General features: G+C 27.0%; 1 protein-coding gene across 1 annotated transcript in view; it reads right to left on the reverse strand.

Moving 5' to 3' along the window:
* The window catches only part of LOC145846610 (uncharacterized), a 42,490-nt gene extending 24,176 nt beyond the window's left edge, over positions 1–18,314 (reverse strand). The window contains exons 1-5 of the mRNA XM_082953306.1: positions 18,213–18,314; positions 15,389–15,513; positions 13,519–13,619; positions 10,751–10,823; positions 5,146–5,175 (exon numbers count right to left, since the gene is read on the reverse strand). Of these exons, the coding sequence (XP_082809432.1) occupies positions 5,146–5,175; positions 10,751–10,823; positions 13,519–13,619; positions 15,389–15,494 (310 nt within the window). The 5' untranslated portion in view covers positions 15,495–15,513; positions 18,213–18,314. The remainder of the gene's footprint in view (positions 1–5,145; positions 5,176–10,750; positions 10,824–13,518; positions 13,620–15,388; positions 15,514–18,212) is intronic.
* Between the last annotated feature and the right edge of the window lie 7,911 nt (positions 18,315–26,225).

The raw sequence follows: 26,225 nt of genomic DNA on the forward strand, positions 1-26,225 counted from the left end.
ACTGTCTTGTGAAAGTATCCCAGCTAAAACTTCAGAAGCACTTATCTCAACTTAATCTTCTGTTTCATAAATGGTTTCCACTGGATGACGTGATATTGCATCTGGAGCAAGGTGTAATTTTCCAGGTTTATGTAGAATCTTGAATTGCCACAAAAGACTTATCTGCTTCACCCGGAAAAGGCAGGGTTTTGCAATCTCATCAAGTGTTCTTCTGTCTCCAAAAAAAATTACCGGTGGTTTGTGATCAGTCAGAACCTACAAATTATCACATCCTTGTGTGAAATACCGTGACTACTCAAGTTCCCAAACAGTTAAAAGGCTTTCTCTCCGTGATCCAGTTTGACAAAAGAGCTTCAAGAGTAATGTTCTGCGAAAGAAAATAAAAATATCAGTTGTGGACCAGTCTGGCTGTATACAAGCGGGCTTTCCCAAATCGAAGATATGTACTCCCTTTGTTATGGCTGCAACTATAGCTTCTTTTGATTTGTAGAATGTACTATCTGGCTCATCATTCCTGTAGAACTTTGTTTTGGTACTTAGTAACGGTTTGAACATAGTCATTAAAGATGTCAACTGATTATAACGTGATATTTGATGCAATGAACTGAACCAGGATCTTTATGGACTTGAGCATGGGGAAATCCCTTATAGCTTTGATTAATTTTGCTTGTGGCTTAATTTCATATTTAGTAATGGTAAATCCAGCAAAGTCAATTTCTTCTTGTGGAAACTCTAAATAGTCAATCATACACCATCAATGATCAGCCAACTTCTCATCTAATAAAACAGTGTCATGAACGCATTTTGTCTTTCTAGGTATTTAAATTTTAATATCATCATACCTACGCGTATATTCATCTTCACTAGCTAAAAAACCTTGTGGTGCCACTTTGTAGTAGTAGCTGCCCCATGGAGTAAGGAATGCTGTTAGATGACGATCTTCGGGTCGAAGTGGTACTGAACAAAACCAATTCCATGCATCAGTTATACTTTTCCAGCTTAAGCAACCACAACCATATGATGGACCCAAGTAGACGGAACACCAACTGAAATCTTACCAAGTACACCTAAACGAGTATCCCTATCCAACGTTTCTTTTACCTAATTTTCTCAATGTTTTGGAACTTGGGAAGCTGTTGATATTGCTTTAGGAATAGCATCTGGGTCAATACTTATTTTCATTAGTGGACCTGTCATTTCTGGAAGCAATTGATGAGTACATTCAACAAATGTAGATGATGCGTACCTATTCAAAAGCCACTCTCTCATCTTCTAATTGCTTGTAGGAATGTAATTAAATGGCAACTCTTTCGGCGTATCAGAATGGAGGAGTTCTAGGTACACAATCACAAGTTTACAATTCTTCATGGATAGTACAGGATTTAATGGCCACTTCAATGAGAAGAAAATCACAACTTATTATACCTAGTTTTATGCAGGCATTTCTTGAAAGAAAAAACTTGTTAGTGCATGAGCTGGTATATACCATTTCTTTTGCTATATGGCAACTACCTTTTTTATCTTTAGATATCAATTTCATAATTATATCCCAAGTTATTTTGATCTGTTCTCTGTTGGCTGCTACCATCTTTCTTTTGACAGATAGGAGATTTGAATTTAAAAACCATACTTTAGGTAGCTATTGTGGTCCAATAAGCATGAATACGAACCTGTTTCTGTAACAACGCTGATTTTGAAATAATTCAGTCTAGGGCATTTTATATTCATTAAGTGTATGATTGCTTATCAACAGAAGCTTTTAGTTGAATTGTATAGTATTCCAGTGATACTGACTCTTTCCACCCACTCAAAGAATCAAAAACGTAGTGATCAAATTTAAATACATTGATACTATCATAATCATCAACTGCCTTATCAAAATTTTGTGTACATGGTCCACCAACCAGAAGTGCATTTGTCTCATAAGCAAATTTGTTGTCACTTTGATAAATTTTTTTCCGGGACTTTATCCAGCATTGTTTACAGGTAGAACACTCAATATACTTCTTATTTTTTCTGCTCCAAATAAATTTTTCAGTTGATTTACTACACATATTATAAGTTATTTTACCACTTGGTTTTTGTGTGGTTTTCCTTAAGAATTTGTGTGAGGAAACTGAGTACGTAATAGCAGGTTGTGTCATTGTATCACATGCCATCTCCAGGGTTGCCAAAGGTCAAGCTGAGAAAAATTTCCTGAAATTTCCTGACCTTTTTCTAAAGTTTTCCTGACTTTTCTAAATCAAACTCTTAATTTTAACTTGTTCTAAAATACCAAGTAAGAGAGATACACATTGTAGATTTATAGTCTATTAAATAACTTTGACAATGTTTCGACTTTTCATTAGTCATTTTCAAATAAAAATCTGTGTAAAATAACTAAAAATTAGTGCTAAAACAACTAAATATACAAGATATTTTAAACAATAAGATTTATATAATCAGTTATATAACAAAGTTTTTAACTATAGTAAAATTATAGTTTACATATTTCTTTTTATATTGTTAAAAGGAAAATATACATAACTAGACAAAAATTCTTAGTGTGGGTAATACCCGGTTTAGTTAATTGTTTGTTCAAAATTGGTTTATTACATTTAATTAAAATAGCTTTGCTGATCAGGGTCTCAAGTTTGTTTCTACATTCTTTTAAAATATCAAAGTTGTAAACAGTTATTCTTTCATCTTTACAAATATTACAGTTACTAATGTGGTCAGATACAGCTGTTTTACCTTTTAGATGTTCTTTGACTCTTTCTATCAGTGGTCTCAATGTAAATCCAATGTATTGGATGCTGTTATCCTTAGAGCATTTATATTCGTAGACCACATTGGATTTCAATTCCAGAGGCGTTTGTCCTTGTTGCTGAAATGGTCTACGAATATAAATGCTCTAAGGATAAGAGCATCCAATACATTGGATTTACATCGAGACCACTGATAGAAAGAGTGAAAGAACATCTAAAAGGTAAAACAACTGTATCTGACCACATTAGTAACTGTAATATTTGTAAAGATGAAAGAATAACTGTTTACAACTTTGATATTTTAAAAGAATGTAGAAACAAACTTGAGACCCTGATCAGCAAAGCTATTTTGATTAAATGGTATAATCCAATATTGAACAAGCAATTAACTAAACCGGGTATTACCCACACAATAGGAATTTTTGACTAGTTATGTATATTTTCCTTTTAACAATGTAAAACAAAAATTGTGCAACCTGTAATTTTACTGTAGTTTAAGATTTTGTTGTATAACTGATAATATATAACTTATTATTTAAGTTATCTTGTATATTTAGTTGTTTTAGCACTAATTTCTAGTTATTTTATGCAGCTTTTTATTTGAAAATGGCTTATTAAAAGTCGAAACATTGTCAAAATTATTCAATAAACTATAAATCTACAATGTGTATCTCTCTTAATTGGTATTTAAAAACTACAACATCTCCTCCTGTGTTTTATTCTAAAATACATAATCAAACACTTGATACTATATAAAGATTTAAATCTTATTTTTATGCAGGTTAAAACAACATTTTTTTGCTGAATTCAATCATCTAAATCAATTAAATCACTTGAAGATTCAGTGAATGATTGATGTATTTGCAATAAACAGCTCTATCAGCAGAATACTTTTATTTTCCAACTTATAAACACATTGAAGTGTATTTGCCACAGACCATCAATACTAAAAAGCACACAAAAACTGCTTGTTCAAATAAAGTAATTGTTGAACATGTTAATAGACAAATTTTGCAGTTTTATAAAGATATTTTATCAATTTTTACCAGATGAAGGCATTGAAAATCAGGTAACTTTGTAAATTTCTAGGAAAATTTTGCAGTTTTAGTCTGATTTTAACAGATTTTTAATTATTTTTTTTCAATTTGAAGGCTTTGGAAAACAAGGAACTCTGTAAGTTTAAATTTAAAAAATCTGACGTTTTTTCAAACTTTTTCAAATTTCCTAACTTTTTTTCAAAAACCCCCATTTTTTCCTGATTTTTCCTGACTTTTGTCATTTTTAAGGTTTTCCTGACCTTGTGGAAACCCTGCATCTCTTTTGTTTTAAAACCGATTGCCCCATAGACACCTTAGACAGAAATGACTGCAAGCTGCTTGATCATTCTTAAAAGCTCTATCTCACTTAAATTTACTACGTCTGCATATCCCTTCACAACAGCATCGCCTAGATCTTCATCACTGGTACAATTAATGACATTTTTTTGACTTTGTCATCTCTGTGCTGTCTTTAAACATTGTCCACTTTTGCAGAAATGTATTCTATACCTCTTCATTACAGTCTCTCTCTATTTGAGGACGGTCCATTTTTGGAGGCTTTGGTTTTGAGAAACTTTATCCGATGTGGACATTTTTATGTACAATTAACAAAGAAGCAGCTACAGAAGCATCGACATTTAGTGTCTCTTATGTTCAACTCTCCAGTTGGCATTTAACCACAGGGATTCAGTACGATTTGATAATAAATAAATATTTTTTTTGGTTAACTTTTATCAATGAATAAACTACAAGAATGATCAAATCTAAAGTAAAACAAAACATAATAAATTTGATTATTAACATAAATTTTCAACTATAGTTAGGCAAATACGTATACAGTAGTAGTATGTTCAGATTTATTTTCAGCAGTCTACTGTGGAAAGCTTTTTTATATCTGAGAATCACTGAATTAAGTTATAATATAAAACTTAATTATAAGTTGATTATAGTATCTAAGAATAAATTTTAACTGAAAATAACAAATTTTAACGTATAATTTTAGACAATGTTAAGTAAGAACAATAAAATCAAAAAAATAGTTTAGTTTAATTACTCTAATTAAATATAAATACAATTTTAATTATCATACTAAGTGATACATAGATAAAAATACAAGGATACTCAGGACTTAAAAAACTTAAGAACTATAAAGGATTTTTCAAAATACATCAAACTCAATGACTTTTCCTAATTTTTTTTTGATAAAATTCAAGATAAAACCGTGTATGTAATAGCAAACCTGGAATAAGACTTTTTACAAAAACCTATATTAAATAAAAAATGGATGATGTACCCAAATAAAATATAAGTCGTTTTTTTTACAGTATGTTTTATAAAGAAAAATAGTTTCAAGAACTAACCATCATCTTCACTGTTTTCATTTTCAAGTTCTAGAAAATATAAATAATTATGTCTTTTATATAAAAAACTAAATTATTATTTATTCCTTTTTACAATAGTGTTTTTTGCTTTATTAAGTTTTTTCAAGATATTTTAAAGCAGACTCATATCTTAAAAGAATTCAATAAATAAAATTTCTTCTCTAGAAGTTGAGATCTTTTAATTAGTTTTCAAAAACCCAAAACATATAATAATGTTTTTAGCTTATAATGCTTTTGAAATGATAATCATTATTTGAAAAATATTACTTAAAATGATGATAGGAATCTTTAAGAATAAAACAAACTATTTATTATTTGTTTTATAATAATAAACAAGACTTATGTTAAAATTACCACAAAAACTTTCATTGAGATTAATTTAAATATACATGGGTGTTACTCTGTAAAATAAAAAAATAGTCTGAGTTAGTATGTAAAAATATTTGCAATTCTAAAAAGTATGTATTAGTTTTATTATGTACTTTTTTCATAATTACAAACAGGGTTGCCAATTTCTTCCAGGTTTTTAAAAGTACACATTTTTGGGTCTATTTTTAGTTTAAAATTAAGTTTAAGGTAAGAAACTGTTTAAAATAGTATAAAACATTGAAAAGATACTGTAAAGGTATTTTAAAAATGTTTTTTAGAAAAAAAAATTTTGATGATGACAAAAATTATCTATTCATATGATAGATTTTTTGAGTCAAATCGAAATTTTACTACTGTACAAGTGAAAATTGTTAAAATTCCAGGTTTTTTTAATGATTTTTCTTTAAAATTTCAGGTTTTTCTTTTTTTTTTTTGCCTAAATTGTCAAATTTCAGGTTTTTCCAGGATTCCAGGTACAGTGGCAATCCTGTACATAGCACAAGACTATCATTTATACATTATCCAAGACTTTAATTTTTCTAGCATAAAAAAAATAATGATTATTTTATTTGCAAATAGTATGATACTTCAAAAGTGCAATATATTTTAATTAAAAAACTTCATAAGGTTTCTGACACCTTACATAAACACCACTACTGACTTCAAATTTCATAAACGCTTTTGAGCTGGATTTGAAAATATTCTAGTTACATAATTTGTTATACATTTTACTATTATTGTGAAAAACTTATGACAAGAAGCCTACCGTATAGCAGTGGTCAGCAGACATTTGGCGGTCGCGGAAAAAAAATTGGAAAACAAAAATGTTTGCGGGATACAGTTGTAGTCTTATTTAACTATAAATAATAGACCAAAAATATCTATTTAAAGTTGTAAATTTTCCGTAAATTGTATTTAAGACTTTATTTTGCTCTTCATATCAAACCTTAGAATATTTAGTGTAAGTATCGAAAAAGTTTTTCGCAGACAAAACTTGCATGTTCGCGAGCTACAGTTTTACCTTTTACGGACCGCAGTTTGTTGACCCCTGCCTCAAAATATAAACAGAACTTGAAAATGAACACAAAAAAATGAACAAAAACATATATTAAAACATTTACGTAAATGTTTGAAAGATAAAATTGAACAATATATTTTTTTATCTTGATAATTTTTGTTTGCATTTTGTTTTTGTAATTTTATTAATAATAGCTAATGCAAAAGAGTATCAACCTTATTTTACAAATACCAAATTAATAATCTAAACACAATTTAGTTCTTTTGAAAGGTAACACTGCACAATACTTTCTTGAGGTAATAACTAGAATAAGGAAATAAAATTTTATGTTTATCTTTCTAATAAATTTTCTAATACCTGACAAGTTGGCTATTACTTGATTTTCTATAAACTACGTTCATATTGAATCAATTAGGTTTTGTATATGTATCAGAAGGTTGCACCTAGTAACTAATTTATATAACTGTCTAAACTAATTAATCTAAACTATACTAATTCTAGTATATAAAATGCAACCGAGGCCGTCCAAAACTAGGTTTTAAGGACGTATGTAAGCGTGACCTAAAAAGCTTAATATAAGAATTGATGAATGTGAGTTGCTTGCAAATGACCGCGTTAAATTGTGATATTTTGTACACAAAAGACTGAAAGAGAAAATCAATTCTTTACCAAACCCAAGCAGACGAAAGATGATAAGCAAATTATTTTTTTATTTTAATTATACTTTTTAACTATCATCTGTTTTATTTATTACATCACTGAGTTTATAACTTTTTGTTATATTTATTTTTATTCTTCTATGCACAACACGCGTAGCCGATTATAGCTGATAACTGGCCTAACACTATTATTACATTATTATGTTTTATAGTTTAAGAAATTTGATAAACATAAAATTTGTGGTATATGTATGTTTAAGTATTGAATTTCTGGAAGTAAACTTTTCTATTCACATTTATTTTTACACATGTGCTTTGCAAGTTTAAGGACATAGGGGGGAAGCCATGTTTTTACAAGTTGATCTTATTTTATAGATTTTTTTCTAAGCTTCAACATACTTTTTATCGTTTTAGAAAATTCGAATTATTTTTTGAGATATAACCAGTCAAATTCGGGCTGCATAATAGGTTCCCTAAAGGAAGGGAAAACTAAAACAGCTAAAAAAGATTATTTTATTAAAAATCTATCTCCTCTCTTATTTTTCAAGCAATCTTCATCAAACTTTCACAGGCTAATCTTTATACAAAAACAAAAAAATATTACTCTGGAATTTAAAAAAAACTTTGTAATTTTTTTTTTTATTTTTGTGATAAAATGTTTACTTTTTTACATTATTAAAATTCATAAGTAACATTTTTTCCTTTTAATATAAGAAACATTTCCTGCAAATTTGATGAAGATTGCTTGAAAAATGAAGAAGGAAATAGATTTTTAGTGAATTTTAAAACTTCAGAAGAAATTGACACCAAAAAATTTGGGGTTCATACGTTTGTATCTGAAAAACAAAAATTGAGGTATTTTTAGATTTACTGTATTTTTTAACCGTTTTTGTTATTTTTAAGTTTTTTTGAAGAAACCAAGAAATAACTCCAAGAAACTTTCTTTAAATTTTCTGAAAACGCGTACAACGTGTTTTTGTGATGATTGCTACATGTAAAAAATTTTCAGTCAAAAACTCGAAGGTCGAAATTTTCAAGTCCCATACAATTTACATTGGGTTAGTTTTTAGAAAAATGTAAAAAGCGTGATGGTGGTAAAAGCTAGGAAGCTTTTTTTTTCAATTGATTTGCCATGCACAAAAAGTTAGATTAAGCTTAACTCTAAGGTCGGGGCAACAGATGCACCCTAGCCAACAGTTTTCATACATCTAAAAACACAGTTTCATTGTAACTAAGTAGATAGATTTTTTGTAGTTTAAAAATTTGTAGTAAAATTCATAAAGAGAAGTTATGGTCCAAATTCTGTACCAGAAACAAAAACAATCAATTTTCTCAATAAACAGTTGAACTATACAAACTAATTGTAGTTCATACTTTAAGCTTTTGTAACGAAATCTCCATTACCTTTTACAAATTTGAAGAATGTGAATAAATATGGAACTTTTTGTAAAAATAAATAACATTAAATAGTTACTTTGAAGTAATATAAACAAGTATTAAATAAATTCACAAATCAATTTATTATAAGGAGTTTATTATAAGAAGTTTTTGGAAATACTTATAGCTTTTAATATTGGTTTCGAGACAAATATAATATTATAATTACAGTAACCTCTCGCTTATTTACGCATATTGTGTCCCCAGAAAAAATACGTAAAGATACGAGACATCGTAAAGATACGAGAGGTACCAAACATACTTACTATAATGGCTGATTTTTGATATTGCTTCTAGCTAAAAGCAGGCTCAGAACTTTTCCGATTTTAACAACTTGTTTACTTCATTTATAAATATGAAAAACAAAAGATAAATGTATATATATATAAAAAGGATTTAAATTTATAAAAAACATATAAATTTATATAATATATAAATATTAGTGATATGTTTACTTAAAAAAAAAACAGTTGAGATTTGTGCCAAGTGTAAGCTCTATATTTATTAAGTATCACAGCTACTTTTTGCTAAAAAGCTTCATTAGAATTCTTTTTTTAATGTTTATTCGTATATAAATCAATATTATTTATTTGTGTTTCAAACTCTCATTATTTCATCATACGTTCATTATTTAACACAGTCATATTTCTTTCAGAAGTTTAATTTAATCTCTTATTGTTAACAAAATTTCTAATATAAATGTTTATCAAAAAGTCAAGGAACATAAGTTTACAAAGTCTTAATACATAGAGAGGTGATTTAGCATCTAAAACATATTTTAAAACAAAAATATGCAATAAATCTAATTTGTGCAATATTAAAAAAAAAAATTTTGAATTTTTTAGAATTCTAAAATGCGTAACTAAACGAGAGTGCGTAACATCACGAGTGCGTAAAGATGCGAGAGGTTACTGTATATAATATAAACATAACACACTTCTACACTAATAAATTACATTTCTTATAGCTGCATGGAAAACTTCAAAAATATAAATTCTTTAAAATAATAACAAAATATTAAACAACCTAAACCCCAAACAAGAAGAAAAAACCTACAACTGCAGGTAAGAAAAAATCCCTTTAAACAATACCTGCCCAGCAAAATATATAATCTACCTAGCTACTATAAAAACAAACAACATACAAAATTTTACGTGGGTTTAACAAGCACAACATTCAAAAATAGATATAGCAACCATAAAGCAAACTTTAACAACAAATTAAAAAGACACATTACTGAATTATCAAACTATGTATAGGAGTTAAAAGACGCAAACAAAGACTATAATTTAAAAAGGGAAATACTCTGCAGAACTCAAACAAAACTGAAAAAGAACAAAACATGCCATTTATGTAGCCTAGAAAATAATGAAATCGAAAAAATTAAAAAAGAGTTATCACTAAATAAAAGAATAGAAAGACAGCAACCTTGTCATCACAACCAAAATATGTATTTTAAAAGAACAAAAAAACTAATCAATAACAAAAAATAGCAACAAAATAAAACCAAAAATAAGAACAAACAAAGCAAAACTTTAAATTGTTTTTAAGATTATCTAATTAAAATTATTCAATTTTATTTGAAACTTCATATTGTGTTCTTTTGTGATTCTTTAAAAAAATCTTCTATTTGCTTTATATTGTTCTGATGAAACGTGTAAAACGTTGAAACTTTAGTAAACAATACGAACATTCGTTTTTTTTTTGTATTATAAACATAATTTTATATTTTTTTATTTGATTATACAACAAACAATAGATTTATACGACCATTTCGTATATGAGATATATTATCCCATATACTCCTCAGTAGAGTTTATTATAATGTTTAACAGAAATTTAGAGTTTAATAATTTTACAAGTATTATGACGAAATTATAATGAATGTTTTTGTGCAGCAAATTAAGTTTATAATCACGTTGATTTTTGTTTTGTTACTGGTTTAAGAATTTGTGCAACTTGAAAAGTTTGGAAAGGTTGTATTAGAAAATTGTTTTAAACTGCTTGTTTAAAGTGTTTAAAACTTTTTTCCAATACAATCTTTCTTAGCTATAACTACTAAGTTATAAAATTAAATAAAAACTAATGTAACTTTTCTAACCTGAAGAGTGCATTTTACTGATCAAAGATTGCAATGATGCTAATTTAGTTTTATCAATAGTAACTTTCGGGTTCTGTAAACAATATTAATTTTATTTTATTATCCTAGTAAAAAGAAGTAAATTTCTTAAAATATTTATTTTAGTTTTAATCAAAAGCATTTTCGACTGATGGTGGAGTCTCAAGGACTAAAGTAAAAATACAAAAAAAAGACTACTTCATTAAAATTCTATCTGCTCCTGCAGTTATTAGGCAATTCGTTCTGAAACTTTCTCAGTTTAATTACAACTTAATAATAAAAGTATCGTTGGTATAATTTAGTTTTTGAGTAAAAACTTTATTTATTAAAATAAATAAAATAATTCAACTTTTTTATGTCTTAAAATTGTTGAATTTTTGAAATTGTTATAATAGCATTTTTTCTGTTAATTCAAGGAATATTTCCTAAAACTTTAAGGTCAATTGACCAAAAAATTAAGGAAAATATAAATTTTTAGTATATTTTGAAAAGTTAAAATTTTATTATTTTAAGAAATACAATTACACTGTCTCACAGTAAAGTGGATTTTCAAATTGTAAATGTTTAATAAAATATAAATATGAAATTTATTTGAATTAAATTATGGGCATGGGGGGTTAAACACCTTTTTTATAAGATTGTTCTTATTTTATATAGTTTTTACTAAGCTACAAGATGCTTTTTACCAGTTAAAAAAATTGAAAATATCTTTTGAGATATAGCCGGTCAAAGTCGGAGGCAACAATAGGATCCTTATGGGAGGCGCAAACTAAAACAGCAAATAACTAGAAATCCCTAAAAATGTATCTTCTCCTATGTTTTTTGAGATAACTACCTCAAATTTTCAGGAAATGTTCCTTGCAATATTTAAAAAATTCTGTTGGAACAAGTTAAAACAAAATTAAAAAATAAAAATTTGATAACAAAAAAACAAAAAAAAAACAGTTTTTTTTGTTTATTTTTTATATAAAATATTTATTTTTTTAAAATTCTTTCCGACAAAATTTTCTAAATATATCAAGGAACATTTCCTGAAAACTTGAGGTAGTTATCTCAAAAAACTTAGGAGAAGATAGATTTTTAGTGAAATAGTCTATTTTTGCTGTTTTAGTTTGCGCTTCCCATACGGAACCTATTGTTGCCTCCGACTTTGACCGCCTATATCTCAAAAATTAATTTGAATTTATTGAACCTGTAAAGAGCATTTTGTAGCTTAGTTAAAACTGTATAAAATAAAACCAAACTTAAAAAAAAGGTGTTTTACTCCCCTATGCCCTTAAATATTGAGATAATTTAAACTAAGAAAAATAATAAATATAAATAAAAAACATAAAGAAAAATAGTAATGCTATAAAAGTTTTAAAAAACTATTTAAATTATAAGCAATATAATTTTTAAAAATACTTTTTTTTAATTCTTTTAAAAAATATTACATTATAATTTAACCATATGAACAACAAGTTCCATGTCAAATTAATTTTTAACTCAATAATGTTTAATGTTACAATGTTTTGGTTTTAAAATCCATTTAGTTTCAATGCCTTTCTATATAATATATTTCAATTCTTTTTCTTTTTCTAAAGGGGTTATAGCATTACTATTTTTCTTAATTTTTTCTTCTCAACATATAATTTAATTCTTACAAATTTCATCTTATTTGTCATTTTTACTATTATTATTTTACTACATATTTACAAATTTAATATCTGCTTTGCGGTGAAACATTATAATTATGTTTTTTTAAATAATAAAGATTTTGTTTTAAATCTCCTTCTTGGATAGATTACTCTGTCAATTTTTTTAAACTCAATAGTTAATTTTTATTTTAAGAAAATGGGCAGTGATAAATGTTTCCTTTATAGCTAGTATCCCAAAGTTTCCAAACAATTGATGATATCTTAAAAGTAAATTAATATTTTTCTAATCTGTGAAACTATTTTAAATAAAATAAATTTAGTTTTTCCATGGTATAATGTTAATTATTGTAAAGAAAAAATTTTAGTTTTAGAGACTAAATCTGTGTTCAGATAATTGCTTAATTATTACTCGCTTCCAAATAATTTTTTTGGTGCTTTAAATCAATTAGAAGGTGTACAGTTATGTAGCTTATATTATTTTTACAGAATTTTCATTTCTTATAAAAAATTAAAACAATCAAACAAGGATGTATTTTTCAAATTCTTAGTAAACTCTTACCTATAAATGTTCGACATTATACAATTTGCTACATTGCTTTTGTAATAAATCACCCCATATTAATGAGTTTTAAAAGAAAGATTATATTTATTAAAGCTTAAGCAAATAAAGTCTTTATTATAGTATACAAACAGTTTTAAATTTATGAAATGTTTGTTCTTTTTTGGATTTTTTTTTAATCACTATTGAAATTCTCATATACATCTCAAAAACAAAATAAATATATGGTCACTTAATATAGAAATATTTTTAATACCTATAAGTTAATCAAATGGTGAGTTTGCTTTTTAAATAGATGTAATATTAAACTATTTTTTTTTAAAACTGTAATCATATCAAAAGTAAATAGTTTTTTTTTAAACTTATTATATTCTAATTAAGAACAAACAAATCTTAACAATGCCTACAACTTTTGTACTATACATTTACTTTTTATTTTTACATGTACAAAGAAGTGTTGTAATTATTTTTTTTTGTTGATATTGATGAAATAAAAAATTGTCAAGCAAGACTGAATTTTCTAGCAGTTTATTATTTTCAAAATTCTTACTAACCTTCGACTTTGAGTTATTTGTATTTATTATTTTTCTTTTTTTAGTTGTCCGAAATTTTGTTGGAGTTATGTCTGGAGCAGAGTTAGGGTCTTGTGGAAGGGCTGTATAATAGACAAAAATATTAATCAACTACAAATAAGTTAGTTTATACAAACACTTATTACAACGATTAAGTATTTATTTCATTGATGTAAAGCATTAGGGGGCAAACTAAGGATTAGAATAAACTTTATGTCTAATAAAGCTTTTTAGAAACGAGAGAAAACAGTTTGTGTAGTGAACACATACAATTATATTATTAACTTAAAAGTTAGTGATCACAATGCTTTATTATTGCTAATATTAAAACATGGCATAAAAGAATGTCTTTTATTTAGTAGTACTTTTTTTTAACTGCAAACCATGGAAAACTTTTTTCAATAAAGTTTGCCGCATAAGCAACCTCGTTTAGGAAAACTAGCTTTACTTAAAAAAGCTGTTAATGCCTTATGTAGAAAAGGTAATCTGTGTTAACAAAAAGTTATTCATTATAACAAAACTTAACGGCATAAGGTAGTAAAACACTTTTTTTTTAATGTTATCTTATTTTTTTACATAATTAGAGAAGCTACTTTAAAGTAACTTTTGAGATACAGGCAATAAAAGTGAGAGCCTTCAATTGGTGGAAACTAAAAACTAAAAGGGCAAAAATAGACTTTTTCACAAAAAATTTATCTCCTTTTTTAATTTTGAGCAATTGTTTTAAAACTTTTTCAGAGTAATGTTTAAAAAATTTAACAGCTTGTAGAAAACAGATTTCTTACTTTTTGTAAAAAATTTGTAAAACTAGCAAAATTTTTTTTTTTTGGTCATAATTTTTTTTTTGAATTTTTTCAAAAATCCACTTCCTACAAGTTGTTTGTAATATTAATTACTACAACTCCTGAAAATTTGAATTAACTTGCTAAAAAGTGAAGGAGGAAATAAGTTTTTAGTAAAAATTTTTAAATTTCAAGAAAATTGGCCTTGAAAATTTTTGATACCATACAAACTTATCAGAATCTTTTTATAAAACTTGTTATATCTAAAAGTTAATTGAAATTTTTCTGTTCTATAAAAAGTATTACACAGTATATACTCCAAGCTTAAAAAAATGTTGGATTTTTGTACAATTTTTTCATTGTAGTTTACTTGAGAAGTTTCTTTAAATTTTAAGACAAGTTTTAAAAATTATGTGGTGGTTTGATTTTATTTTTCTAAATTGTGGCCCACAAAGCATTTTTTTGTAAATCTGTCCTACAGAGTACAAAAGTTTTATACCTGTAGTCTACAGACTGGTTTGCAGATTTGAATCAATTTTCTTTTTATGGTATTTTCAAACAGAAATTAGTATTTATGTTTTACACTTCTCTTTTAGTTTTAATTTGTTGCAAAACAACATCAGATTAAATTAAACTAAATATTTTTTTAATTAAACTAACTTTGACTACTCTATTGATAATATTTATAATCACACAGTAGGTTTTTAGTTAAAAAAAGATTATACTTATATTATTAGTGTTTTACACAGTGAATTTTACAAAAAGACTTATGTAATAAAAACAAATTAAAACTTTTACAAAAAATTGTTGTTTGATGATAAAATATGTTTATTAGGGTAGTCAAAACTAGTTTAACAAAACTAAATTTATTTAATTTAAAATGGGGACATGTTGATTTTATTTGTATGTTGAAAACCCAGCAAACAACTGGAATATACTTAATTCTAACTTATAGAAGTTCGTGAATAAAAGGTTTAAATATAAATTAACTTCCTTGTATCATTTATTTCAAGAACTTCTATTTTATTAAACACTTATTGGAAAAAGTGTAGAAACAAAAAAACTCTTACTTTGATAAACTTTTATTTGTTTAGAACTGACTGTCTTATTATCCCAAATAACTTTGCAATTTCCATCAGGATGCTGAGAAACAAAACTACATATTGGTTGACTCATTACAAAACTTATATCCTGTCTGAAAAGTTTTTTTTTTTAATCATTGCACATAAAGTTTTTGATAAATATGAGTTTTAATAATTATGTTAAGTTTAGTTTATAAGTTTACATAGCTGATAATAGAAATAAAAAAATACAAATAACAAATATGGATCAAACATGCATAAAAGGTCACTTTTGAACAAAGAGACAATTTTTCATGAAGAAATTTTTGCTTTAAGGATCACTTTTGCATGAGAATAAAAAAAAATAATAATAAATAAAAATTATTGACCAAGGGTAAGGGTAACAGTGATAGTAAAAAAATGAATAATTACAATAAAAACAAAAAAATGATAAAAAGAACACCAAACAAGGGTAAGGGTTAGTCTTAACAGTGATAGTAAAAGATAGAAAAAAACAAAAACAACAGTAGTAAATAAGAATAAAACAAAGTTACCAACCAACGGTAAAGGTCAGGGGTAAAAGTTAAAGTTAAAAAAACATTCAGGATTACCAATAGTTTTTTGTTAAACTTATCCAGGTTTAAAAAAAATATTTTTAATATAAAAAAACTGTTCTAAAATTTCTTAACTGTTCTAAAAGTATAATAACATTGAAACTATACTGCAAAGCTACTTTAAGTATGTTTTTGTGAAAGAAAAGTTTAATTATACAAAAAAAAAAATTATCTTTATGATAAATTTTTTGTTTATAATTGAAATTTAATCACTTTTCATGTATAAATAGCTTGAAATTACAGGTTTTTCAAGATTTTTTAGTAATTTTTGTTCAAAATTCTAGGTTTTTTTTCAAAATTTATTAAACTTAAGTAATTTCCTGGTTTTTTTGCATAAGTTGTTAAATTCCAGGTTTTTCTAGGATTCAGGTTTTTTAGAAACCCTGCATACACTAAATGCTTACTCTACAGTAGGTTTAAACTTTAGCCACCTTACATAACTAAACAGAACCAAGTTCAAAGAAAATAGCAAAAATAGCCTGAGTTAATCTAAATTTGTGATTTTTTATCACATAAATTTCCAGCTCAAAGTGAAAAAAGCTAGGGAAATCTAGGGATTTTTCATGAAAATGCAAAAATCTAAGGAATTTTAGTGAAATCTAGGTAAGTTGGAACCCTGAGAGAAACAATACTTAAGATCCAAGCTGAAAAAATTAGGATAAGAACTAATTCTTTTTATCCCTTTTTTTTTCAATTATTTTTTTCATTTTAATGAATCAGTCTCTTACATTTTTGTAATTGTCTTTACTTTAGATAGGGGTGATGTTGTTTTGTATTTGTTTTACTCCTGGCACCCCCTAAAAAGATTCTCAGCTGTGCTTAAAGGTCACTAAAAATTTTAGTTTGCCTGGCAAACCTGTAAAGCTTTCCCCCGAAACCTTTTTAGATAAGAAGTCCAGTGTAAACTGTTTAAAGAAAAAAAATCTGTCTTTAAGTTTTCATATATTTTTTTTACATGTGGCAATTGTCACACGACTATCCTGTGTAAAATTTAGATGTTTTGAAGAAAGTTTTAAAGGTTTCTCTTTTGTAATTTTTTATTTTTTTTGTAAATTACAGTTTTTTTTTCACAAAAATAAGAAATACATTCAAAAACCTTTCTTTAAAAAGTCTCAAACTTTACACAGGGTGGTTTTGTGACAATTGATTGACAAGTGATTTTTACAAGTTGATCTTATTTTATAAATTCCTATTTAAGCTATCAGACATTTTTAACCGCTTGAAAAAATCTAAAGTAACTTTTGAGATATGAGTGATCATGGTTAGTGATCTCAATAGGTTCCTAATGGAAGACGCAAACTAAAAACGCAAAAAATGACCATTTCACTAAAAATCTATCTCCTCCTTTATTTTTTAAGCAATCTTCTTCAAATTTTCACAGAAAGTGTATTATTAAATTTTAAAAAGATTGAATGCAAGCATTTTTTAAGATCAAATAAATTAAAATTAAAAAAAAACCACCTATTTTTTTGCTTTTTTTAATCTAATTTTTTGATTTTTTGATATTTTTAAAATTCCAACATTCAAAGTCTTTTAAACTATAAAAGGAATATTTCCTGAAAATTTGAGGCCTTAAGCTAAAAAATAAAGGAGAAGATAGATTTTTAGTGATTTTTAAAATTTCCAAGAAAATTGACCCTAAAAAGTTTGAGATTTATACGTTTGTATCGGAAAATATTTATAAAATTACAATATCTCAAAAGTTAAATAAGATATTTTAATTCTATAAAAACTGGCTTGTAGTTTGTACTTAAAGCTTTCATACAAGAGCCAATGTTATTTATATTAAAAAAATGTTGGACCCCCCCTTTGCCCTTAATCTTTCCTCTATTATTTTAGGTAGGTTTTTCCTGAATATCGTCCGGTGGTTGAAGTTATTGTTAATGTATCTGATTGAGGAAATTTCTTTTCTATATGGCATATAACAACTGTTGGCCAGATCTAAAGCAATGTCCAAGAAGCTGCATCTTGTCATTCTAATATCTATTGTGATATTGAAACCGATGTCTTTAAAAATCTTTATCCTTTGCTTTTTAATGTTCTTAAGATCCTGGTTGTTTTTGTATTTGGTGATTGCTAAACCATCATCACTAATTAATAAGAGTCTTAATGTTATTCATAAACACAAAGGAGATAACTTTTTACTGTTAAACAATTAGATAAATTTATAACATTATCTCAAAAAAACATCACTTAATGTCTATAAATATAGAACTTACTATTTTTATTTGATTTCTTCTTCCTTCTATTGACACTTTTCTTTCACAAAAATTTTAAGAAAAAAATTAATTTGTCTGAAGTATATTAAATTCATCTTGTCCTAAAATAGAAAAATGACAACATACAAAATGTGAAATGTTTAGTTTACTATATTTTATGTTTAAAAAATTTGAAGAGTTATGTGTTCACTATATATTTTTCTGTAAAAAGTTTGTAACAATTTTGTTACCAGTACACAGTAAAGTTTTTATTTCTTTCCTAATGACTTCCACTCACTAAAAATATCAACAAAAAGTTAAGGTTTAGGGGAGTGAGCCATGTTTTTTACAAGTTGATCTTATTTTAAATAGTTTTTTCTAAGCTTGTAGATGCTTTTTATTGTTTTAAAAAATTCAAATAATATTTTGAGATATGACTAGTCAAAGTTGGGCCGCATAATAGGTTCCCTATGGAAAGGGAAAACTAAAACAGCAAAAAAAAGACCACTTTATTCAAAATTTATCTCCTCCTACATTTTTCAAGCAATCTTCTTCAAACTTTCAGTCTAATCTTTATACAATATTAAAAAATGTTACTTTGGAATTTAAAAAAAACTGTAAAAATTTTCTTATTTTGAAAAATAAACTTTTTTTTAAATTTTTGTGATAAAATTTTTATTTTTTTACATTTTTAAAATTCTAAAGTAAAGTTTTTTCCTTATAATATAAGGAAGATTTCCTGAAAATTTGAAGAAGATTGCTTGAAAAATGAAGGAGATAGATTTTTAGTGAATTTTTTAACTTCCAAGAAAATTGACCCTGAAAAATTTGCGGTCCATATGTCTGTATTGAAAACTTTTTATATAAATAAAATATCTCAAAAGTTAAATGACATTTTTGAATTCTATAAAAACAGGCTTGTAGTTTGTACTTAAAGCTTTCATATAAAAGCTAAAGTTTATTTTTGTAAAAAAAAAGCCAACCCCCCTATGGTCTTAATGTTAAAACACATAGTTTCTATATCAACGAAGTTAGCTTAAACTACAGATTTATATGTCATAAAAACTATAAGTTTCACAATTTTATCTATTTAAAACAAAAAACTAAACTTAAAAAACAAGTGTTTTTCAAAAATTCTCAAATTCCAGGTTTTTCCAGGTAAAGTGGCAATCCTGTTTTAAGGGCATGAGAGGGGGGTAAATCGCTTTTTTCACAATTTGATTTTATAGAGTTTTAACTAAGGTACCAGATGCTTTTTCATATTCTAAAACTTCAAAATAAATTTTGAGATATAGGCGGTCAAAGTCAGAGGCAATAATGGTTCCTTATAGGAGGAGCAAACTAAGACCACAAAAAAAGACTGTTTTACTAAAAATCTATCTTCTCCTACGTTTTTGGTGATAAATACCTTAAATTTTTAGGAAATGTTCCTTGAAATATTTTTAAAAACCTAACTGAACAATTTTTTTTTAATTAAAAACTTTATACAAAAAATTAACAAAAAAGAAAGTTTTTTTTTTGTTTTTTGTTGTAAAATTTTAATTTTTAACTTTTTTAAATTTCATTTTAAAGAATTTTATAAATATTGCAAGGAACATTTCCTGAAAGTTTGAGGACCCAAAAAACTTAAGAGATATATTTTTAATGATTTCTAATTATTTGCCATTTTAGTTTACGCCTCCCATAAAGAACCTATTGTAGTCTTTAACTTTAAGTGGCTATATCTTAAAAACTACTTTGAGTTTATAAAATCTGTAAAAAGCAACTTGTAGCTTAGTAAAAACTATACAAAATAAAATCAAATTTCAAGAAAAATGATTCACTCCTTCTTAACTTTACATGCTCTTTACTATAACAATAACATATTAATAATATACATTATTAATATTAAACATTATTGTGTACTTTATACTTTGGAGGTGGCAATTAAAGTTATCAACTTAAATAAAATAAAAATAGATTTATCAATGAAAAATTTTTAATTTTATTAAACAAAACAATGTTTCACTTGTTTGAAGATGAGATTTTCAGTTGTTTAAAATAGAATAAGATTTTAAACAACTGAAGATCTCGTCTTCAAAAAAGTGAAATAATGTTTTGTTTAATAAAATTTAAAATCTATTATTGAATATACATTATTAATAAGTTCTATTGTTGTAATTAAAATTTACTCTTGTTGTTTTTACACCATATATAATTTGTAATTTTAAATTAAAACTTATAAAATAAAGTTTTGAAAAAGGGGAATCCATAAAGTAAAGAAAAATTTTATAAAAAGCAGTAGTTTTCTGTCAACAGGGTTGTTAGAAATAAATCATGCTGATCCTGAACACTGTATGGTTGATAAGTTTTTGTAGATGATTACTTAAATTTAGTTTATAAGTTTGAAATGGCAACTTCGATTCTAATGTTCTTCAAATGTAATTTTTTAAAAAAATGTAGAAGTTAGACGTAATATTAGTTTTGAAATTCTTATAATAATTTTTTTCTGATTATTTATTTGCACAGCATATCAAGCTTTAGAAAAGTTAATTAAATTAACTTCAACATCAGCTGAGACTAAACATGTACCTGCTTACTTTTTTTTTTATTCTCACTACATTTCTGTACATACTAATACATTATTATTGTTACTACTGAGCAGACACGCAACTACGCACTCATTTAAAAATTTCGCATAGCGTATAAAGTTATTTAGATAAGGTTGAATGTTTTATTAACAACACATATTTTCATATTTAAGATTAAAATTTAAAAAGAATGTACAAACATCTTAAAAACAAGAGAGCAAGCACTAGTATAAAATAATATTTTTTTGTTGTCTTGCAAAGGTCAAAACCTGTGAACCCCATGAAAAAAAAGAAAAGAAAAAAATATTCTTAAAATATTACTAAAAACGTTGTTTATTGACTTTGTTTTGGTTTTTTGATAAACTTTGAACAATGAATGTTGAATTTATAACACTGAAAGATAAAAAAGTTTCCTTAACAAAAAATGCTCTTTTTTGCCCAGCTAAAATAGATTTTAAATAAAATTTCAATCGTGACGTCATTATAAGTAAAAGTTTTAAAGTAGCATTTTCTTTCTAAGAAACTTTTTACTAAGATGCTCTTAGTTCTAACTATTAGTTGTTACTTGGTGTAAATAACTTTTAATACAGTATTGTTTTTAACTAGTTAGTACAATTTTCCTAAAAAATGTCCAATATAATCACTAAAATTTTATTTTACTTATTTGGTTGTATATAATAATGTTGTGTGAAGCTTTTGTACTTTAAAGTTTATACTTTTGTTTATGTGTCAACCAACTGGGTTTAAACCTTGAAAAGTTCAATTTAGAGAGTTTTCAAAATTATCTTTAGACCAATACACCACCTACCACCTACCAGTTTATTCTTTTATCATTTAATGGTATTTTAATATTTTTTTATTTAAGCTGTTTTATTTTTGTATATCTGTTAGCCACAAATTTTGTTCTTGATTTTTTGAAATTTTTAACTCATAGAGATTTCAAATCATTATTAGAATTCCTGCACCAACAGGCAAACATTTAATTATAATTTAAAGATTTTTAATTTAGTTGTAAAAGTCTAAACATTTTTTGGTAATTACCTAGGATGATGTCGCACCAATATTAAGCTGAAATTATATTGTGTTTAATATCTTTTTGAACCATATTTTAGGCTCAAAATCAATATTTTGAGCCTTGTATGTTTGATCTAAAATTATACTTTGTTTTAAACAAGTTATATAAATATATAGTTAAAATTAAATTTATGTATTTTAAACTAATATACTTAATTGATTTTATTTTACAGTATAGTAATGTATATAAGTTATGTATCATTTGCTTTGTTTTAAAATAAAAAGGAATTAAATATTTAAGTTTTGTTGGTTTATAATAAATAAGTTTTATTTATGTATTTAAAAAATATAAGTTTTAAGACTACAGTTATGGTAAAAAACGACATTGAACTTAATATAGTTTCAGCTTGATGTTGGTGAGCTATCATCCTAGGTAATTAACCTTTTTTTTTACTAAAATTTAAATTTTCTTAGATTAAAGTACTGAAAAAAATGTTTTTATTATAAATATAGTTTTTCCGGCTCTTTTAGTTTTAATTTATCCAAATTTAATACAGTATAATAAATACAAATATATAATATTTTCCCATTACTACTTATGTTTTTTCTATTTTCTAAGCAGAAAAAAGCATTTTAAACACACACTTTTCGGCTATATATTGCGTACTTAACTGGCAGGGCATACCTAAGAAATGCGTACTTAAGCGGGAAAATAAGAACTATAAAAAATTGTGAACCCTCTTTGAAAAAAGTCTAGACACGCCTCTGGTGCTAAGTACGATTGTAAAAAAAACTTCTTGGCTCTGCACCCGATAACAAAAACAAAATTTGTACGAATGAGTTGATAACTATTAAAGTAAAAACAAGCGTTAACCCTGTTCTCACATCGAAATAAAAGAATACCTTGAGTTGAACTTATTTGAAGTGTCAAAATGGGTGGGTGTCAGAATGACACAGCGACAAAATGACACGGTACGTCACTTTGGCACGGTGCGTCACTTTGACACGGCGGGTCAGTTTGGCACGGCGACAAAATGACACGGTGCGTCACTTTGGCACAGCGACAAAATGACACGGTGGGTCACTCTGGCACGGTGCGTCACTTTGGCATGGAGGGTCACTTTGGCACGGCGACAAAATGACACGGTGCGTCACTTTGGCACAGCGACAAAATGGCACGGTGCGTCACCTTGGCACGGTGTGTCACTTTGGCACGGAGGGTCACTTTGGCACGGCGACATAATGAAACGGTGCGTCACTTTGGCACAGCGACAAAATGACACGGTGCGTCACTTTGACACGGAGGGTCACTTTGGCACAACGACAAAACGACACGGTGCGTCACTTTGGCACGGTGGCACACTTTGGCACAGCGACAAAATGACACGGTGCGTCACTTTGGCACAGAGGGTTACTTTGGCACAGCGACACGGTGCGTCACTTTGGCACAGCGAAAAAATGACACGATACGTCACTATGGCACAGCGACAAAATGACACGGTGCGTTACTATAGCATGGACTAACAAACTTATAAGCAAAACTAAACTTTTTAAGTAATATAACTTTTAATTGTAAAATTTTGATAGTAATTAGTTAAACAAATGATTTATTATATTTTTTCCAAACTATATTAGCTTGATACATTTGAAACTATATATGATACAATGCTTTAAAATTAAAGTTATAGTATAAAAACAAAAATGTTCTTAAGCTATATTTTTTACGTTTCACGACTTTTCATATTTATGTAATGAATAAAATTTAGTACTTTTTGTCAAACGTTTAATTAATTATTATCAGGAATTGTTATAAAAAATAACTAAGATTTAATTTAACATAGAGTTATTTCGCTGTAAGAATAATTCATGCGTGTTTTAACTCTAGTTTTTAAAAATACAGAGTTAAGCTGCTTTTGTAGTAACTAGCCAGTTATATTAAATATGTTTAATTATTTAACCTAGTAGTTTGTTTAAACATAATTTTTTTTATTACTGTTTTTTAAACGACAAAAGGTTATCGCTCGAAAAGTTATACCAAAGAACATGTCAGTTATTGAGTCTTAAATCACATGCTTTAACAATCTATTACGAGAAGTTTAAATATTTTCTTTTAATTTTAAGTCCTAAATTTCCAAAAACATACAAAAATATATTCAACAAAAGTTAATAAGTTAGGATGTTTACTTAAAACTCTGTATTGAAAATGTATAATAAACTTGTCTAAAAGCAAATAGTTAAAATAAACGGTCCTGGAGCCTAAATTTATAAAAAATTAAAAATAGTATTATTAACAGTTGAGAGAAAATTAAGAGTCTGATGCAACCATTCAAGCGAATTTATATATTTATCACTTTTAAGAAAATTAAGCACTAGAGGTTATAAAACTTGAGTCCTAATAAATCAAAATTAGTTCTTATTAAAAATAGTGTATTAAATGTCAAGTTTATCGTCAGTTTAATTAGTTTTATTAAAGTTAATACTCTAAGTCTTTTTTATTTTTACAAAACTTTGTAGCCTAAAATATAAAGAATTAAACTTAGAGTATGACAGATATTATAGTATTTTATTGCATATAAGGAAATAAATAGTATTTATACTATTAGTTTTAGTATTATAATAGTAAGAAAAGTTGTATTTTGTTAAAGCAAGTCTACAATTGTAATACAAGTGTGTAGTTGTGGTTTATTGAGTTTTATTTTAAGAGATGCTTGATGTAGGGAATGTTTTGCTAAAAAAACTAATTTAGTTGCGGTTATTTGTACTTATACTTTTATCTATGCATTTTTAGGGCTTAGGTGCACAATTTTATTTGCGAAAGAGCATTATATTTCTACTTCTACTTCTAAGAGCACGATATATGTTGCAACTAACGTCAGTCGCATAGAGGCGCAAAATTTCGATATTCTAAGTCAAGTGCACAATAATTTTATGAAGATGTTGCTATGAACGTAATTTGTCAGGGAACGTAGTATTTTAGTTCAAAATTGCAACCTATTAAGTCGCCAAAAGAGCGCAAGTATTACTTTTCTTAAGCATAAAAACGTAAAATAATAACCGCATTAGAATTTAGAATTACAACAGCAGAAAAGTTGTTTTCGATAACGTATGAGTTTTAGTTTCTAAAACAAATTTTCCTCTGTGTTTACATCTACTAGTTTATTGTTTTGATGTGCTGAATGATTGATCTAAAATGTAGATTGTATTTTTTAAATCAGAATGTTGCTGAAATTTAAAAAATATGTTTACATGAGTTTTTATCTTTCTAGTCGTAAAATGGCAAGTCATTTTCTAATTTACTTTATTACTCGGTTCAAGTTCTAGTACAAAACTGTGTTTAAGTTTTTCCATTCAAAAGAAATCAAGAATAAATTCCCTTTAATTTTGGCAGTCGTATTTTGTTAAAAAAGTTGCTGTTTTTGCATTTTTGTGAACGTTGTTTGATACAAATAATTATTTGTCGTTTATTAAGCACACCTTACTACTGCTTAAAAATGAGTATGTTGTTTATAAGTACGACGATGGACAATAGAAGGTATAAATATTACGTGTTTCACTTTATTTTATGAAGTCACAATCAAAAATTCCTTCGGTCTTTGTTTTTAAAGTTAATCAATGTGATTGTTGAATTCTACAAAACCGGTTAGAAGACAGGAAACCGAAAAGTTTACTAGAAAAATAAGATTGTTGTCCATACCAATGAAAATTGAAGTTTTACAACAAATCGTTCCCTCCCTTATTAACCACCGTGTCATTTTGTCGCTGTGCTAAAGTGACCCTCCGTGCCAAAGTGACGCACCGTGTCGTTTTGTCGAGGTGCCAAAGTGACGCACCGTGTCGTTTTGTCGCTGTGCCAAAGTGACCCTCCGTGCCAAAGTGACGCACCGTGTCGTTTTGTCGTTGCGCCAAAGTGACCCTCCGTGCCAAAGTGACGCACCGTGTCGTTTTGTCGTTGTGCCAAAGTGACGCACCGTGCCAAGGTGACGCACCGTGCCATTTTTTCGCTGTGCCAAAGTGACGCACTGTTTCATTATGTCGCCGTGCCAAAGTGACCCTCTGTGCCAAAGTGACGTACCGTGCCAGAGTGACCCACCGTGTCATTTTGTTGCTGTGCCAAAGTGACGCACCGTGCCAAAGTGACGCACCGTGTGATTTTGTCGCTGTGCCAAAGTGACGCACCGTGTCTATTTGACGACCGTGTCATTTTGTCGTTGTGTCATTCTGACCCGCTCCCGTCAAAATTATCACACATGTTTTGAGTGCGAAAGAACTTAAGCACGTTTAGAACGAATCCAGATTGCAAAATCTCAGATGGATTTTTTATTACTGTCGTGACCGTGACTCGTAAGATCAGTTTTAGTGTTTTATTAAAAGTTAAATGCAACTTATATTTAATTTAATGTTTAAAACGATTAAAATAAAAAATAGTTTTTAAAAACAGGTCACATTAAAA

Source organism: Thalia democratica, chromosome 1 (genome assembly GCF_965202585.1).
Source record: "Thalia democratica chromosome 1, ktThaDemo2.hap1.1, whole genome shotgun sequence".
Taxonomy (NCBI): Eukaryota; Metazoa; Chordata; class Thaliacea; order Salpida; family Salpidae; genus Thalia; species Thalia democratica.